This window comes from Pyrgilauda ruficollis, unplaced genomic scaffold, assembly GCF_017590135.1.
Source record: "Pyrgilauda ruficollis isolate IOZ18807 unplaced genomic scaffold, ASM1759013v1 scaffold13, whole genome shotgun sequence".
NCBI classification, from domain to species: Eukaryota; Metazoa; Chordata; class Aves; order Passeriformes; family Passeridae; genus Pyrgilauda; species Pyrgilauda ruficollis.
This window is the reverse complement of record NW_024511432.1, coordinates 403,119-422,569: the sequence shown is the minus strand read 5'-3', so window position 1 is coordinate 422,569 and position 19,451 is coordinate 403,119. Positions and strand designations below refer to the sequence as shown.

General features: G+C 47.8%; 1 protein-coding gene across 1 annotated transcript in view; it reads right to left on the bottom strand.

Annotated features, from left to right (window-relative positions):
- Positions 1-13,901, bottom strand: part of SLC7A5 (solute carrier family 7 member 5) — a 30,130-nt gene extending 16,229 nt beyond the window's left edge. Inside the window, exons 1-3 of the mRNA XM_041458721.1 lie at positions 13,686-13,901; positions 13,335-13,489; positions 10,346-11,302 (exon numbers count right to left, since the gene is read on the bottom strand). Coding sequence (XP_041314655.1) covers positions 10,346-10,928 — 583 coding nt within the window. The 5' untranslated portion in view covers positions 10,929-11,302; positions 13,335-13,489; positions 13,686-13,901. The remainder of the gene's footprint in view (positions 1-10,345; positions 11,303-13,334; positions 13,490-13,685) is intronic.
- Positions 13,902-19,451: the final 5,550 nt, after the last annotated feature.

Here is a 19,451-nt window from a genome sequence, read left to right as displayed (position 1 = left end):
CTGAGGCCACACCACCATGATCCTGCCCTGCCCGTGGGCCAGAGACAAAAACCTGCAGGGCACTGGGGCAGGTGGGAAGGGGAGCTGGGGAAAAACCCATCCCTGCTCAGCCAGCAGTGCCAGGGACGCTGTGGGGCAGTGCCAGGGCTCCTAGGGATGCAGGAGAAGCTCTCCCAGCATGGCACTGCCTCCCCAGCAGTATTTGCTTGCTGAGAAGCTCCTGCTGCCCACAAGTTGCCCTGTGGTTAATGCAGCTACTGGGGATTAATTCCTGGTATTTTCATGCCACATTCCCCCCAGCTCCTCTGTATCTCACTCCTGGCAGTGTGACATCCCTGCCAGGCAGGGCACAGCCTGAACTAGGCTTTGAAGCCTCTGCTTCTGCTTGAGCTTCACCTGCTGAAGAGCAAATAATGGCAAAGCTCTGCTGCCCTCACAAATCATTGACTATTTTGGTGCCCTGCTCCCTCCCCAGAGCCTGCTGCTTGTAATGGACACAGGCAATGTCACACTGAGGGTGACAGTGCCCACATGCTGCATGCCCTCCCTCCAGCCCAGTGACCCCTTGCTGTCCCCCTGGCTGTCCCCTGGCCAGCCCCAGCCTGAGCACTCACCAGCAGCTCAGGGAAGAGCAGATCCCAAACCTCCTCCTGGAGCTGGAGGCTTTTCCCTGCAGGATCCTTTCCCAGCTCACTCTGCCCCTGTGCAAAAGCCTTCCCAGAGCCTGCAGCTCCTTTTCACAGGAGCTCTTGATCAGAGCCAAGCAACTGCTCCCCAAAACATCCCAGTGCCTCTCCTGAGGGTGTGAGCTGGAGCTGCACGCCTACTTTAGAGCCCAGAGCTGACCCCAGAGTGGGTGGGGTTGGAAGGATCTCACAGATCCAGTCCCAGCCCTGCCATGGCATGGACACCTTCCATTGTCCCAGGCTGCTCCAATCCCCCTCCAAGCTGGCCTTGGGCACTGCCAGGGATCCAGGGGCAGCCTGTGCCAGTGTCCCAGGATCCAGTGGCTTCCAGGATCATTGGCTCCTTGCCCCACCCTCCCATCTCCAGGATCTGCTGCCATTCCAACACAGGAGCACCTCGAGTGTGGAGAAGTGAGATCTGCGTGTCAGGGAGGAAAGCACATGATCCAACCCATCCCACATGGGTGACAGCCAGCAGCAAACAGGGACTGGAGAGGGATTTGGTGCCGTGCCCTTGGAGCCCCTTTGGGAGTGTGGCTGAGGCTGAAATGACCCTGAGCTGTTTCTGGGGAAGCAGAGCCGTGCTGGGGTCACAGGACAGCACGAGCTGGGCTCTGGCCAGGAGCAGGGGTGAGTGACTGTGGTGACAATATGCCACACCACTGTCCCTGAGCCAGGCCCCTCCAGGAGATATGGGACAGGGACAGGCCTGGAGGGTTCCCAGCCTGGACAGCCCCGTCCTGTGGGGTCACAGCTCTGTCCCCACAGAGGGACACTGACACGTCTGCCTCTGGGGACAGGCCAAAGGGACACGGTCAGACAGCAGCGAGGAGGAAACACAGCTTAACCAAGTGACCTTAGAGTGCTACAGGGGACAAGGAAACACAGGGAATGTCTCCCAGCAAAACTCCCAACTCAGCCAGTGAAAGCACCTCCTGTGAATCCTCAGGGCAGCAGCCTCTGGAGCAGGATTCCCTTTGACCAGCGATTATGCTAAAAATAAATCTGCCCTTGTTTACGGAGGGATATTTGGAGGATGAGCTCACCCATCTAGAACCACGCTGCTGCTGTCGTGGTGAGGACAGCCCTGAGAGGTGTGACAGTGACATTCCCTGCCCCATTTAGACATTCTGTGTCTGTGACAATAACTGCTTCACCCCCACTTCAACACTCATTTTTAGGGGCTATTTTCCCTGCTCTGGTTCTGTACAGAGGCCCCTGGAGGGTGGTGTTGAAAATAAAAGGCAAAAGTCTCCTACACAGTCCAAGTGTCTGTGTTCAGCCCCAAAGCCCCATCAGTGCCAGATAAACAGACTCCCTAAAAATGAGAAAACACTTTGGGATCAGAGAGTAAACAGGGCTGGAAGTTTCTGCCGTGGTCATCAGTCACATTTCCTCTGCTTTGCTCTTCCCACTTTACAATAATGTTTGTCTTTCCTAAAGGAGCACAGTGGAGTTACTCCACTGAATCCCCCAGTCTCGCCCATCAGGAAGAATCCTACAGACAACAAACAGGATGAAAGCTTTTCCATAAAACTCCAGGACAAATTCCAGTGGCTGCTGAGCTTCTCAGGAGGCTGGGATTTCTTAGGGCAGCAAGTTTGATTGCTTTGATCCCAGATCCCTGGCAGGCAGGGGCTGTGGGATCCTCCTGGCAGCGCTCCCTCACCGCGGCTGAATCACTCCAGGAAAAACACAGCAAAGCTGCACAGCTCCACCACAAATCAGGGCACTGACACAGAGAGCAGGCTGTGCTGCCCTAATTCCTGCAGTGTTTTCCTAAGGCTCCAGCCCCTGTCAGCCAGCAGCCAGGCAGAGCTTTGGAGTGACCCATCAGGGCTGTGCTCAGGAATCATTCGAGGAACAAGGATTTCAGCGTGACCTGACGTGCCACGGCCTGGCTGAGCCAGCAGCCCCTCTCCAAAGCTTTACGTAACGGGATAATAAATGTTAGAAAGCTGAAGGGATGGCAGGTGGACAGGGGGTGACTTTTCAGAGAATCCCACACTGGTTTGGGTTGGAAGGAACATTAAAGCTCCTCTTGTTCTAATCCCATGGGCAGGGACACCTTCCACTATCCCAGCTTGCTCCAAGTCCACTCCAGCCTTGGACACTTCCAGGATCCAGGGGGAGCCACAGCTGCTTTGGGTATCTGTGCCAGGGCCTCTCCAATCTCACAATAACAAAAGTTTCCCCTACACCTAATCTAGCTGGGGTTATTAATTACTCATGACTCTGTCAGGGAAGATCCTGGTTTTTGCTCTCCAGGTGCTGTTCATCCCTTCACCCCTGGGACTGCTCCAGCCCAGCCTCATTCCGAGGCAACTCAAACCACAGAGGGAAATCTGAGTTTCTAAATACACCAGCAGATCTGGCTTCAGTATTTCCTCTGTCCTGCAGTCCCTGCTGGCTTCAGGCATCTCACTGAACCTGCTCCACTGGCACTCACCTGCACAGGCAGGGAATTCCCCATTCCTGATAGGAACAAGGACAAACTGATTAATGTGACACCAGACCCAGGACTTTACCCACAATTCCCATTTTATAGCTGTATCCCTTTGAAGCTGCCTCCCAAGCTCTTTCCCAGACACAACTCCTAGAGGACAACAGGAAAAACTGCAGACAGATAAATGGATCAATCCCTCCTAGAACACATCCATGGAACAACAGCTCCTGCGTGTCCAGGGAAAGGCAGGATGGGAGAGCTGAGGCTGTGCCCAGAGCAAACAGTGGGAATGGAGCTGGACACAGCTGAACCTGGGCTGCCACTTCTGATGCAAGAGCCCTGGCAGCACTCCTGTCCCACAGGCACAGCTGCAGCTTTCCCAGGACAAGGGAGATGGACAAAGATCCAATTCCACATGGAACTGCCTGGGGGTGACAGGAGCTTGCTCAGCCCAAGATCCTCCTCAGCTGCTCTGCAGGTGAAATCTCTGGAATGAGCACAGGAATGAATTCCCAAGGTACTGGCACAGCTGCCTGTGGGGTCACACACACTTGCACAATGTCCCTTTTGTCCCTAATTTCACCTCCTGGGCCCGACCGGTGGAGCTGGCAATGTGATTCCATGTACACCTCTGAACATGGATAAATGTGTGGAAGTAGCTGCCTTTAAGGCACTAAACTCATTAACTTGCTCTTAATTTCCATGGGATTCCTGTTTGTGGTATCACAGGACCCAGTGATAACACGCAGCAAGTTGGGAAGTTATGGAAATAAAGGGAAATTGAAGGGAAAATGAAGAGAAATCCCCTCCATCAGTTTCCCTGCCAGGAAAACAAGGACTGTGAACTGTTCTATCATGTATGACTCTGTAACTCACATTTCCAAAATGCCTGGCCCTCGCCACTGTAAGATGATGCTCCCATTTACCATCTGCCACTGGGTGATGTTGATTTTCCCTCACAATTACTCCCGGAACTTTCCTTTCCCCACTCCACAACAGAAGCTGCTCCTTTCCGGCCACATGAAGCGCAGGTGACAGTTAATCCACACAGGACAAAGGAAAAATTAAGTTATACTGACCAGAGTGGATTAAACCCATGGGAAAATCAATTCACCAAGGAAAGAATACCCCACCAATTTTGTATTCCAGCAGCTGGGATGTTACAGTGTCTCCCAAAAATCTATGGTGACTGTTTCCAACTGCACATTCCAACATGGGACAGGCAAGGTCACAGGCAGAAAATGCTTCAGGATATTTCAGGTACTTGGCAGGTATTGACTGGAGACTTTTGTGCCCTGCAAGGTGGGGAAGGGAAAAAGCAGAGGGAAAAATCTTTGCAGATATTTCTGCAAGGACAAATCCCTGGAGAAACTTAACACCCAGGGCAGTCAGTCCTGGAAATGGAAAGGCCTGGGGGCACATGAGGCTGTTGGAAAGCTCCTGGCCCCAGAGCAAACATGTCTATATTAAAATCTACTTATAATAATCAACATCCCTGGCAATGCTTCCCGGTTCTCTTTTATTCCTCTTCCCAAAACAGCAATCAGGGAGTGGGTGCATCCACAAAGGAGAAGGCAAACTTGCCCTGCCAAGGAGTCTCCAAACCCACATTGAGGCCAGGAGCTCTGAATGTCCCAACAAACAACCCCAGGCACCCTGAACAGGTCAACACCCCTATCCCACAATAACAGCAGGACAATGACACAGGAAAACTCCAAAGAATTCCTCAGTGTTGGGAGAGGTGGCTCCTATCTAGAGGCAGGAGTTGCTATTTTGGCTCCTTAGGAAGAAGGCTGTGATTTACTGCCAAGGTTTCCAGAGGACATGAGACAGCAATTCCACCAACAGGACCCTTTACCTCAGGAAGACAAACAAAATACAGGGAGAAAGATATGGAAAAGCTCTTTCTCCCTATTTCTCCCATTCCCAGCATATTAACCAGCCCAAACTACCTCCGTGCTCACCTCACAGAAGCATCTTCCCAACAGGGAGCAGCACCTGCTGCTATTTTATGTGCACGGAATTCAGCTCTGCATCCTGGCTGGAAAACCTGAATTTCCCATCCCTTGGACTGGACCTGTGGCCACATCTGACCCTGGGACTACGGAACTCTTGGAATACTCAAAACAAATGATGCTGCTTTAAATGAGGCTGACCCTGGAGGGGTTTTCCACAAAAGCCTTCCCAATTTGTTCATGCCAGAGAAGAAAGACTCAGAAGGATCTCAGTGATAACATAAATCATTCAAACACAGTAACATTTAATGGGATAATTGTTGTGAGAGCCAGGAGAGGGGGGCTGGAATTGCAGTGGCTGCTCCCTGCATGTTTCAAGAGCCCTCCAAGCTCTCATTGATTTCTGGAGAGTCCTGCGAGTGTCAGAGCCTGTTTTCATTAATGCTGCTCTAATTAAACACAGATTAAAAAAGCAACCTCAGCCTTGCAGCCTCTGCCATCCAGCAGGGATTCCACAGACCCCTTCCTTCCACTCCACTCCAACAAGGGCAATTTGCTGATGGAGCTTTAGTCCCTTAATCCACCTTTCTGGAGGAGGAAGAATAAATCTTCAAAGCTTCACACCCAGCTTGTCCTGGCTGATTAATTAAAAGCAGCAATGCTGCAGAACGAACCCACCTCAGGCAGACAGGCCCTGGGTGTGTTTTGTGTTTGCTCTTCACCAGTTAATATCTGATGAGGTGAAAATCCACACACCTGTAAAAGAGCTGAGCCTGGCAGCAAAACCTTGGTGTCAAATAAAGACACTCCTGCATCCCACAGGATCTGTGGGTTCTGGGTGGAAAGCTGACACTGGATATTCACTCCTGGACAACCTGGCAGCTACCCTTGCTTGGATTCCTTCTCTCAGGAGCATCAGGCACTTCCACAGGACAAGGGCTCTCAGACCTGCCTCCTGCTCATCCTTCCACTCTCTGGCTGCTCAGAACAGAAGAGACAAATGAGGAGTTCATCAGCATTCCCTGCAATTCCAGCCCTGCAGGAGGAATGCCCAACAGCAGAGCCCAGAAGCAGTGAAGGAAGTTTAGATAAATTTTGAGGAAGATTAAAATTCCCTGGCTTTGATATTGCTGTGCTGGGGTTATTAGTGCCAGATTTGCATATCTAATTAAATGTCTCTAAGTGAGACACAAATTCAGAAGCAAACTGTCAATCTGCTGATCTGACAGTGAGGAGCAAGAACAAAATTAAAACAACAGAATATCCTGAGCTGGAAAGCATCCATAAGGATTAATTACCGAGTCCAATCCCAGTTTTCCACTGTGGAGCATATTTTCTTGTCAGGAAATCAGGGAATTCTAGAAGCTGTGTGTGGCTCTCAAGGTGTGAGGATGTGTGGGATGAACAGCTCAGGCACTTGTGGAACACCAAGAACCAGCTCAGAGCTGGCAGCAGCCTCATTCCTGTCTCCCTGTGCACAGGGAATGGATTTACTGCACCACAACCCAGACCTGGGAAGGTGCCTCTGTGCAAGCAGGAAATCTGCAAATTAACAGTGGGAAATGAGGAACAGCCACAGCATCTTTAATGAATCAGTTTAACACTTTCCATCCCTGAGTCCTCTCTGGAACACACAGGGGGCACTGGTGATTTTTACTGATTTTTGTTAGGATTTATCAGCTTGAAATTGAAAAAATGTTCATGAAAGTGGCAGCAGGATGGAAAGAAAACCTGAGCCACTCACACCTGAGACACAGCACACAATCCAAAGTTGAATTCTTTGCCATGTCAAATATTGACACTGTAATGTAGATCATTGAATATGCAAATTCAGCACCTAATAACTGTCCCTCCAACCACGACAGAAGGGGTAAATTGGTTTAGAGATTAACTCAGAAGTGAGAGAATTCAAATTATTCCTGGGTTTTCACACAAATGCACAAACTCTGTTCCCCCTACAGAAGGGGTAAATTGGTTGGGATGAGCTCAGAAGTGAAAGAATTCAAATTATTCCTGGGTTTTCACACAAATGCACAAACTCTGTTTCCTGAACTTCCAATTTTCGTGTACCAAACACAGATGGATTTTGTGTTATGACTTTTAAAGTATCAACCATCCAACCTCACAGCTAAAAGAGATGCTCAAGTTTCTGAATCACCCAAGTAACCTGCAGCCTGCAAAGTCTTCAGCCAAATTTTTGGGGAATATGAAATGAGGCAGGCTAAGGATGAACAGCCTGACCCCTCCTGCTCCAGGAAGACTTCCCTGGAGTGGATTCCCAGCTTTTATTTGTGGCAAACACCACAGGCACTCCCGGTGCCCATGAAAGAAGCCCTGCACACCAACTGTGTGTAGATTACAACCTCCAGGGCAGAAAATACCCATTTGTAGGTAAATTCTCCTTACCACCCACCTTGTTTTCCTCAGCACCTTCCAGGGGAACAAAATTCCCTCTTCCAACAATTTTTTCCTTTCACTCAAGGCTGCGATTTAGATTCTCTTAATGCATTAATTCACTCTCTGAAGTTCATGGTGGCAAATTCTGAACAACACATGATTTATTCAACCCTTCAGCAGCAGCAGAGTAGAAACAAATAACTTCAGTTATTCCTCCTCTTACTACAAACTGTGCAGCCAAGTGCATTTTGTGTGGAGATACAAACTTTGCAAGGAATAGAGCTGGGACTGTTCTGCAAGGCCGGATTTTGGCTACTGTACTCCAGCCCCAGGTCCCAAATTCCTCTGCTGCTTCCCAAGCTGCTCTCCCCATTTTGAGGTAACTCATTCATGTATGTGCTACAGCCTACGCACAAATAGGTCATTTTTTTTCTACTCCAGAGCTTTTGAAAAGAATAAAAAGTCTCTCTCTGGGCAGTTTCTGTTTGAACAAAGCTGTTTGTGAGTCCCCACAAGTGTTGTGTGGCTGCCTGAGCCCTTGGAGCAGATTTATTTCATTTATTGTTCCTGGGTCACGGTGTGGTTTTGGCACCGGGGAGATGAAAAGCTGATTCCAAAACTCAAAGTTCCAAAAATCAAAGTTCCCAAAAGCTGCCCTGCTGAAGGCGCTGCAGGATGAAGAAACCTCCTGGAGCAAAGGAGACAACCCCAAACTTAACCCAAAGCATAAACAAACCAAGAGCCAGCAGTGCAAGGGGAAACAGAGCTTAAAGGAGAAACACATGGGGATGATGCAGATTTGAAGAACTCCAAACCCTTCCCCTGGCAGCTCAGGAGAAAGGTTCAAGAACAAATTCTGCCCCAGGGAAACCCTAATTGCTACCAAAGGAAGGCTGGAGACTTTCCTTGGAGGAGCAAGAACAGGAATGAGAGCTGGCTCCAAGGAGTTTCGTGCTGCAAATCCCCACCAGCGAACAGATCCCAAGGTGGGCAGGTCTGTTTAGCCCTGCCCTGGGAACAGAGACCCGTTTTGGGAATGATCCTGAAGATGAAAAGTCACTTTTGGTTAGAAACACATCCTCAAAGGCTTTGCCTCCTCCATCTGTGCTTGCACGGCAAAACTTTGCCATAAGACAGCAAGAAAACCTTAAATTATATCCTAATTCCTTGGTTTTTCAGCAAGGAACACAAATGCCACGTGCATCCCAGTCCCTCTCCTGAGGAAAGCACAGTGCAGACTGGCAGCAAAGCTTGAAAATCAAATTTCCAAAAGGCAATACACCCATCAGCAGGACTATTCCCTGACCACCTTACAGCTTTCTTAGTTAAAAAAAATTGTTAGATTTCCCTAATAAACACTCTCCACACTGTAAAAAATTTGGATGGAAATCCACATGCCTGCCCAGGTACCTTTATATTCCTAAAAATTCAGCTGGGGACTGAGAAGTTTCAATCTTGCCTGAAGAAAGCACAACCCCGTGCCATGCCTGTTATCTATCCTATAATTAGCCATATAATTTACCTCCCAAAGCCCGGGTCAGGCTGGCTCTGAGACATTTCCAGACAATATATCTTCCCATAACGACCATGTACTGCAGCTTTGGGATGCCTGAGATCCTCGGGGGGGGGAAGGAATCTCACACAATCCCAGGAAAGGGCAGCACCAACGAGCAGCTTCCTCCTCATCACTCAAAATGCAAAAATGTAGAGACCACCTGGCTGTGATTTTGTACAGTGGATAAATGATTCATAAAGCTCTCACAAAAATTATATCTTCTCCCAAAAAACATCTTTATAATGGCATTAAATTCCAGTGGAGCAGAACAGATTGAATGGGAAATGAGGAGGGAAAAGGCAGGGCATGGTCCTGTATCGGGAATTTGGATGGGGTGACTTTGCAGTCATCAAAGAAACAGCAAATAGGATGAAAATAGGATTTGAATGGCAAAACTGCAGACCCCAAAAGAGCAGAGAGGTGATAAAAAGTGCATCAGAAGAGATATGTGTGCCCAGGTTGGCATCCCCGGCCCTGAATTCACCCCATCGTGACCGAACTTCTCTGCAAGGCACCGCCCCAGAGACAGACAGACAGACAGACAGTTTGCTGCAAAAAGAAACCCCACAACATCAGGTTTTGAGCGCGGTATCAGCGCGCACACGGCCGGGAAATACCTCCTGTCACAACTGGTGCTGAAAGCAGCTCAGCTCAGGGGCGTGTTCAGCACCAGTTGCTGGTGACAGATAATTGTTATCCTCACCCAAAGCCGCACACCAACGTCCACCGGCCCTGCAGAGCCTGGGAACCAGGGGGTTTTACCCTGCATGGTCCTGTGGGAAAGCACAAGAAATCCTATTCCAGCTCCCGGGAAAAACGCACGCTGCATTTATCACATACTGCTCGGGAATCAGGGAGCCTCACTAGCCCACAGCTGGGGTTTGGGCAATTTTCTGCTCAATTTATTACGGATGGAGCCACATTTTCTGCTGTGGCTATTCAAAGTAGCCAAAAAACCCCCAGGATGCAGCCAGCGTAGCGCAGGAGAGATGGTGCAGATCTTTAGGGGAAAGTGATGGGGAGTGAGGAACCACGTGGAGTAGGACAGCGGGGACCTGCAGAGGGTCACTGAGTCATGGAATGGCTCGGGTGGGAAGGCAATTTAAAGGTCATCCCGTCCCATGGGCAGGGACACCTTCCACTAGACCAGGATGCTCCAAGCTGGACACTTCAGGGACCCGGGGGCAGGACAGCTTCTCTGAGCACCGTGTGCCAGGGCCTCCCCACCTTCCCAGGGAGGAATTCCTTCCCTAAACCCCATCTACCCCTCGTGCCTGTCAGCCGAACGCCACGAGCCGCTACTTACGGACACACAGACAGGCCACCAGCTTGGCAGCCTCGTCGGGCACGGGGCAGGTGGGGAAGATGGGCTTGAGCAGGTAGGTGGCGAACACCAGAGCCACGATGTACTGCGAGGAGGGCCGGATGATGAGCAGCTCTATCCAGAGCTTGAGGAAGGCGGGCAGGGAGCCGTACACCTCCAGCATGTAGGCGTAGTCCCCGCCGGACTTGGTGATGGTGGTGCCGAGCTCGGCGTAGCACAGAGCGCCCACGATGGAGAAGGCGCCGCACACGGCCCAGACCACGAGCGAGAGCCCCGGCGAGCCGGCCTCCCGCAGCACGCCCGTGGGGGTGACGAAGATGCCGGAGCCGATGATGGTGCCCACGATGATGGCCACGCCGTTCAGCAGGGTGATGTTCCGCTTCAGGGTCACCCCCTCCGCCGAGCCGCAGGGCGATGGCGAGCGGGCACAGCCGTTTTCCTGCGCCCCTTCCAGCATCTTCTCCCTCGCCTGCTTCTCGTCCTCCTGCGCCAGCGAGGCGGCCGAGCCGGCGGGGCTCCGCTTCTTCACGGCATTGCCGGGGGAGCTGCCGCCGCTGGCGGACATGGTGGCGGAGCGGCGGGAGCAGCGGGCGCGGCCACGCCGCCACCTTCGGCCGCCCCTTTTGTTCCGGCGGCGGTGGGCCGGGCTGCTTTCCGGGGGGAGGAGGAGGAGGAGGAGAGCGGCAGGAGGAGGGCAGGAGCGGCGGGGGATGCTGCAGCGCCCCCGGGGTGCGCGGCAGCCGCTGGGTGCCCGCTCAGCCCCGCATGGCTCTCAGCACGGGCCCCTCCGACCGAGCCCCAAAAGGGGACAGAAGGAGGCAAGTGCCACCCCGCAGCTCGGCCCCGGGTGGCACTCGGTGCCCGCACGGGAGGGGTGTTAGGGGCGCTTCTCCGCCCTGCATGGGCGCTGTGCGTTCGGTGTGCTCTGTAAAGGAGTTCCTGTAAAGGAGAGCGGGTCCTTGTGTATGTATACATGTATACACACATGTATGTATGATATACAGGACATACACACGTGTATGTACGATATACAGGATATACACACGTGTATGTATGATATACAGGATATACAGACGTGTATGTATGATATACAGGATATACACATGTGTATGTATGATATATAGGATATACACACGTGTATGTATGATATACAGGATATACACATGTGTATGTATGATATACAGATGTGTATGTATGGTATGTATGATATACAGGATATACACATGTGTATGTATGATATACAGATGTGTATGTATGATATACAGGACATACACACATGTATGTATGATATACAGGATATACACACGTGTATGTATGATATACAGGATATACACACGTGTATGTATGATATACAGGATATACACATGTGTATGTATGATATACAGATGTGTATGTATGATATACAGGACATACACACGTGTATGTATGATATACAGGATACACACAAATGTATGTATGATATACAGGATATACACACGTGTATGTATGATATACAGGATATACACATGTGTATGTATGATATACAGATGTGTATGTATGATATACAGGACATACACACGTGTATGTATGATATACAGGATACACACAAATGTATGTATGATATACAGGATATACACACGTGTATGTATGATATACAGGATATACACATGTGTATGTATGATATACAGATGTGTATGTATGATATACAGGACATACACACGTGTATGTATGATATACAGGATACACACAAATGTATGTATGATATACAGGATATACACACGTGTATGTATGATATACAGGATATACACATGTGTATGTATGATATACAGATGTGTATGTATGATATACAGGACATACACACGTGTATGTATGATATACAGGATACACACAAATGTATGTATGATATACAGGATATACACACGTGTATGTATGATATACAGGATATACACATGTGTATGTATGATATACAGATGTGTATGTATGATATACAGGACATACACACGTGTATGTATGATATACAGGATACACACAAATGTATGTATGATATACAGGATATACACACGTGTATGTATGATATACAGGATATACACATGTGTATGTATGATATACAGATGTGTATGTATGATATACAGGACATACACACGTGTATGTATGATATACAGGATACACACAAATGTATGTATGATATACAGGATATACACACGTTATACAGGACATACACACGTGTATGTACGATATACAGGATATACACACGTGTATGTATGATATACAGGATATACAGACGTGTATGTATGATATACAGGATATACACATGTGTATGTATGATATACAGGATATACACACGTGTATGTATGATATACAGGATATACACATGTGTATGTATGATATACAGATGTGTATGTATGATATACAGGACATACACACGTGTATGTATGATATACAGGATACACACAAATGTATGTATGATATACAGGATATACACACGTGTATGTATGATATACAGATGTGTATGTATGTATATCCTGCCTCTCCCAGCTCCCCCAGCCCCATCCTGCTGTACTTTTCCATCCCAGTTCACAAGCACAGGGCAAGGCCCCGGTGCTGCATCACCTGCACCTCTGCAGAGGCGCTGCGGGAATCAGCCCCTCCTGGCAGACACCAAAATCGCCAAAAAGGCTTCTCTGAAACATTAATGAGTCACCAATCTCAAATTTGACAGATGGCAAAGTCACCAAAATGCTTGTTTGTGAAACGAAAATATAAAATAATTCAGTCATCTGGCAGTCGTGCAGGCAAAAAAGGCAATGTGTGCCTCACTGAAGGCAGAGGTTCTGCATCCAAGGAGAATCACTGGGATACTACAGTAATGCCCAAGGAGCCAATCCCTCAGCAAACTCAGATTCCCTCTTGCCCTGGTGGGAGGAGAGGAGCTCAGAGGCTCCAGCCTGGAAGCTCTGATTCCAAACATTCCCTCTGAGGGTGGAAGTGGTACCTGTGAGGAGCTGCCTCCCAGGCAGTGCTGCCCGAGCTCCAAACCCAAGGCTGGTTCATCCTCCTGGAGCCCCCTCTGAGCACAGTTCAGACAGGCAGGAGGTGGGCTGGAAGGTTTTCTCCAAGAGAATTCCAGGGAAACGTGAGATGGACATCCTGGGGGGAAAGGGCACATTTCAGTTACATTTCATTTCCATCATGACCACTTCCAGCCATTCCAGAGTCCCAACCAGCCCAACCCTTGGAGCACTAGTCCAAACCTGACATCTAGTGGCTGCTCAGGGGCTCAAAAATCTGCTGCTGACTTCAGGTAAACATCCAAATTCTAGAAGAGAGCAAAAACAGAAATTACCTTGGCACTAAGCACGTTCCTCCAGTTTTCAAGGAGAAATGGGATCCTGAAGAGACTGAAAAGACTCTGACAATTAATTAAAAATAAGCAACAAAACATTTATCACAGGTTTTCTGTAACCTCAAAAGCCTTTTTTTACTTTACATGTTTACCATTACAGGCCATTTTTGTTACTGCATTTCATGATTTATCCCAGGACCGTGAAATTAGGAAAAGAACCAGATACTTACAACAAATGGGATTATCCCTGTGTCAGCCTTGTTACATCAGGATACAGCAAACAGGACAGGGATTGAAATTAAGTATTTGCTTCAGTTGTTTCCAGATGAATACTCAAACTCAGTTATATATTTGGGGGAATAAAATAATTTATCAAAGGATTTACTTCTCCAGTGCTCCAGGCCAAGCTCCTTAAGGCAAATAATGACCTAGAACCAGGATGTCCTGAGCTGGAAGAGACCCACAGGGATCAAGTCCAATTCCTGGCCCCAAGAATCCCACCATGGGCATTTTACACCTGATATGAACCCACACAGACATTTCCGTGAACTCCCACGGGAATGGGACAGAGTTATGTTGTTCTAATTCTTCCAAAGGGGAATTTCTTCCTGGACTCACAGCTGAGGACTGGAAATGCCAGGCTCCAGAGGCCATGGGACGGCAGCCACTGAACTGCCCTGTTCCAAGCCAACCTCGTGCTTGACTCTATTGCAAATTATTGCATGGGGTTCATTCTGCAACTGTTTTTCCATTTGTATTCCTGAGAAAACACCAGCCTGGCACTGGGGTGTGTTCCCAGAGCCGATATCTTCAAAGCACCTGCCAATGGCGGTGTTGTTATCAGCCCGTCCCTGAGCATTACCTCTCCTCAGGCCCCCGAGTTCTTCCGCAGGATCTTTGAAGACTATTTGATTATCCAATCAGCTCTCCATGTGCTAACACTCAGAGTTTGGCACATCAAAAAGGAGGAGGGAAGGAAGGATTTGTCAGAAGCACAAACAATGAGCAGGAGCAGGAGCAAATGGGCCATTTGTGAGGAGGGATGGGGATGTTTTGAACCACTTATTTGGAAAAACTGCCTTGATCCTGCTGGCATAAATCCCCCATTTCTTCAGCAAAACCTCAGCTGTGCTGATAAAGACCTCAGAGCTGCTTTTCCTGCGTAAATGGAAGCGGTGGCAGCTTCTAGAACCATTAAATGGTCACAAGAGCAGAGCTGGCCTCACGCCTAACCCAGGCCACTCTCTCTCCAGAAGAAAATGGGCTCCCCACCCACCAGCACACTTGGGGAACCTTCTAGAAACATAACCTACAATTATTTTAGAGGGTTTCCTTAACCAGGAATGGCATCTCCTGTTTTTCTTAGCAAAAGAAACTTCTTTGAATGAATCCAGCTAAACAAAACCTGTCTGGGTGACAGCTGGACTCCAAGCGTGGTTCAGCTGTGAGACAAATTAACACTTATTTCACCCAAAGTTCATGGAATCATGGGACGCTTTGGGATGAAGGGACATTGAAGCTCATCCAGCTCCAACCCTGACACCTTCCACTGTCCCAGGGTGCTGCAAGCCCTGTCCAGCCTGGCCTTGGGCACTGCCAGGGATGGAGCAGCCACAGCTGCTCTGGGCACAGAGTGAGGGCCTCCCACCCTGACAGGGAACAATTCCTTCCCAAGATCTAACCTAAACCCACTCTCTTAGATCAACTTTTAATTTGTATCAGTAATTTAATCGACTTAAAGGGTTTTTTAGGGTTATTTGATAGCATTTTTGTAGCCACAAGCACCAGCTGAGTCACAGCACACAGCTCAAGGCTCAGTTTCATGACAGGACAGAGGAAGGAGCTCAGCTGACAGGTCCAGCTCAATGGGCAGTGTCCAGTGAAGGAGTTCAGGAAAGGTCCTGGAAGCCTGGAATGCGATGGCCTGTGGCATCTGGCTGGGTGTGATCAATCATGGGATACCCTGCAGCAGCACAGAGAGCTCTTTGTGCTTTCATTCTAACACAGCTCAGCAGAGTCTTTCAGAGCTTGGAAGTATCACAGAACATCTGACAGCTGATCAGACTCTGCTCCTAATGAACTGGGGCATTCCCAAAGAGGAGTTCTAATCTTTTCTGATAGGAAATCTGATTTTTTTTTTTTAACTTGAAAAGCTTAATTACACAACGAGATACAGGCATGGGTTTCTCTGTTCCTTTATTGTAGTTGCACACTAACAATGTAAAATGCAGCAGCTGAAGGGTTCTATACATCAGGGAAAAACTCTGGGGAAGGGCCTGTATCCCAGGAAAACATAAAACATTCCCTGTTCCAGGTGTTGTCTGCAGACAGTGATTTCAGTTATGGCCAGGCAGGTAACACACATTAAATACACAACATCATAAAGGCCACAAAAACAAAGAGATGCACAAAGGAAAAAAAAAAAAAAAGCCAAGATGTGCCAAGAAATACAAGTTAAAACATCCCAAATTAAGGCATGAGGAGACCCTTCATCCAAAGCAGAATTCCAGTCCTCTAAAACCCTGTGGAGATAAAAGCAAACTCCAATTCTGCAGCTTCCAAAGCCAGGGGAGACCCTCCTGTCATCCCTGACAGAAAAGGCAGCACAAAAGTGGCCAGGAACATGTGAAGAGTGAAAGTTCTGGAATGCAGGAGCAGGGATCAAGCATTCCAACACCAGAGGAAGTTGTCCCCACTGTGAAGTCACCCAGGATGAGGTGAGAGCAGCATTTCAGAGGAATCCTGAAAGGCAGCTGGAGTCAGACCAGCACAGACCTCCAAACCTCCTCCTGCCTTTGCAGGGAGTTGTCCCAGAATCATTCCTGTGACAGTCTTTAATTCCTGGGACTTGCTGCCCCAGGAATGCCTCCCAGGGCAGTATTTACTAATAAAGTGACTCTTATGCAAGGAAAATACAAATATGTGCTTTGGCCCTTTTGTATTGTGCCACCCAAAAGAGCCCAAAGATTCCTTTTTAACTTAATTGTGCATAATCAGCTCTAACCCAACAATCAAATAATTTTTCCACACAGATCTGAGAGAATAAGGCACAGGAATTCTATCCCATCTCTTGATTTAAACACAATTATTTTCCTAAAGTTTACATTCACAAGGTAAATAAAGTCATTGTAACAGGAAAGTTAGAACTGGAAAACAAACAAACAAACCTTAGTGTGTTCATTTCCAGATTAATTCCAGCAATCTGCCCTGTAGCTGAGCTCCTGCCTGCCTTTAGGAGATGCTAAAACACTACACATAAATGCAGGGCTCAAAGAAGTAACAGCAAAATAAATGTAAAACCCCTATAAAACTTTTTTTTTTTTTTTTGTAGCAGAGTATTTTTTATCTACATTAACCCTGTTTCCAGGTATTTGAAGTGATCAGTGCTGAAATTGGACTTTCTTCATTTTCTGTCAGTAAAAATAGGTGTGATTTGATGGAAATATGGACACAGCTTAACTGCATCACTGAGTAATTCACTATTCTCTAACAAAGCTTCCATGGCAATACTTGAACAAAGCAAATCTCTGTGAGAACTTTAAATAAATCTCTCTGAGAACTTTAACTGGATCACTGGGAAGGGAATATCCCACATTCCCTCTGATGGATGAAGGGTGGTTCAAAAGGGATTTACACATCCAGGAGGAAAATCTGATTGAGTGGAGCAAACCATGGAGAACTCAGAGGCTGTGAGGCTGCTATAGAGTTCCAGAGCAGCTGAAGCTGAACAGTTAAACCCTGGCAGTTCCCTAAAATAATCTGGTTTTTGGGTTTGTCAGGAAAGCTGGATCAACTAGTGATTTTTCTCAGTGGATCAGGGAAATCCAAAATCTCAGTGGAAATTACAAAAGCAATTTAAAAACTGAGCTTTTAAAACAAAAGCTTTTAAAAGATTCATTCATAAATGATAAGGAGATTGATGCACCTACAGCCCAGTGCTGCTGAGGCAGCTCTGGTTTTAAATAAAAGGCAACATTAAAATGTCTTTGTACTACAATTTTTTTCTAATAATGAGTAGAAAATATCTAAGTTGCTGCCATCTTACTCCAGGGTCCTCCTCAGAAAGTGTCTGCAAAACCAGCACTGAATAAATATCTCAAACTTCATGACAGGATCATAATTATTATATATTCAGGCAAAAAGTAAAATAATTCTTTTCCTGTTCCCAGAACTGTAGATATTCCTTCCAGCTTTGTTTTGGAATGTATCATTCTCCAGCAAAATCATCATGTGGTTTTGTGGCTAAAAATCTGTGTGATGACGGCAAAGCCTGCAGAGTTCAAATGAGATCATGGAATCAGAAAATCATGGAATGGTTTGGGGGGAAGGGATGTGAAAGCTCATCCAGTGCCACCCCTGCCATGGCAGGGACACCTTCCACTGTCCCAGGATAATCCCAGCCTCATCCAAAGGGAGATAGCACAACCAAAATGGAAATGTTCCCCCAGGCAGGGAGGGCTTGGGGGAAGTGCTGAAACCAAAGAGCTGAATTCCCAACAGGAAAAATATCCTGCACTAGGATGGAGGGAGATTTCCTTCCTTTCAGCACCCAGAGTCACTCAATTGAAGTGACCACAATGCAGGGGACAAAGGCACAACTGTGGCACCAGAACAACAGCCTGAGGTAGAGCTATTGAGGAAGGAAAGGCAGGATCTGGGCACTCAACTGCTTCAACAAGATTATCTCAAACGCTTAAAATCATCAGGGTCACACTGAAAAGTGTTAAGGTGCTTTGAAACTGAATACTTGGACTTCAAAAAAACCAAAGTACCAATTGGAAAGGTCTGGATTGCCAAGCCAGGTCCTGGCTTCACTGAATCTCACCAGGAATCAGAGGGAGGAAAGAGACTGGACCCACGGAGATCACACAGGCAGAGCTGCTCCTCATCAGAAATCTGGGGCAGGAATTTAATCTGCTAAATACAGCAGAGCACAAAGGGCCAGAGAGAAAGGTGCCTGAGAGAAAATTAGGTTTAGTAGGATGTGAGAGGTCAGTGATCCCTGGGGCTGCTGGATCACAGCTCCTGGGAAAGGCTCAGAGCTGGCAGCTCTCACAGCAGCTCTGCTTGGTCCACAAATCAATTCTAACCCCCACTGGACCTTGTTACCACAAGGTGCAATAAAAAGAAACTGGTCCCCACTGCTCCTGAAGCTGGGCAAGTGTTTTTATAGGAGAATACATCTCAAGGCAAAACTTTGAAGAGAGCACTGGTGCTCTCTGAGTTACTGAAATAAAAGCCCTTTCTCAGTGCTGTGTTTTGTCCACACTCTCTTAGCACTGATTTGAGGAATTGGTTTGGGTTTTTGCCCTCCTAATCCCACTGGAAGGGTCAGCTGGGCCTTATCTAATCTTGCTTTCCTTTGATGTGATCAGTTTCCTGGGATCAATTGAACATTTTCACTTAATTTGCTGATCTTGAGGTACTGGTGAATTTTCATCTCCTCCCTTCTCCTGATAGATTATTAACACAGAAAACAAAAGCTGCCAAAGCTTCTACAGTTGTTAAGAGGTTTTAGAAAAAGTCTTCTGGCTCCTGGTGTCCTTACAGTGGGCATTCTGTGGCACCCACATCAAACATAGAATGTGCAGGCAACAGAATGGAAAGAGATCCTGGAAGTCATCTTTGTCCTTCTCCTCTCATCCAAGGAGAAAGGAAGAAGGCAAAATGTCTCTGAGACAAGCTGGTTCCCTTCTAGCTCTCTTCCCAGACATCAAACAATTCCCCAAAAGGACCTGATCAGTCCTGTACTGATATCAGCAGTCC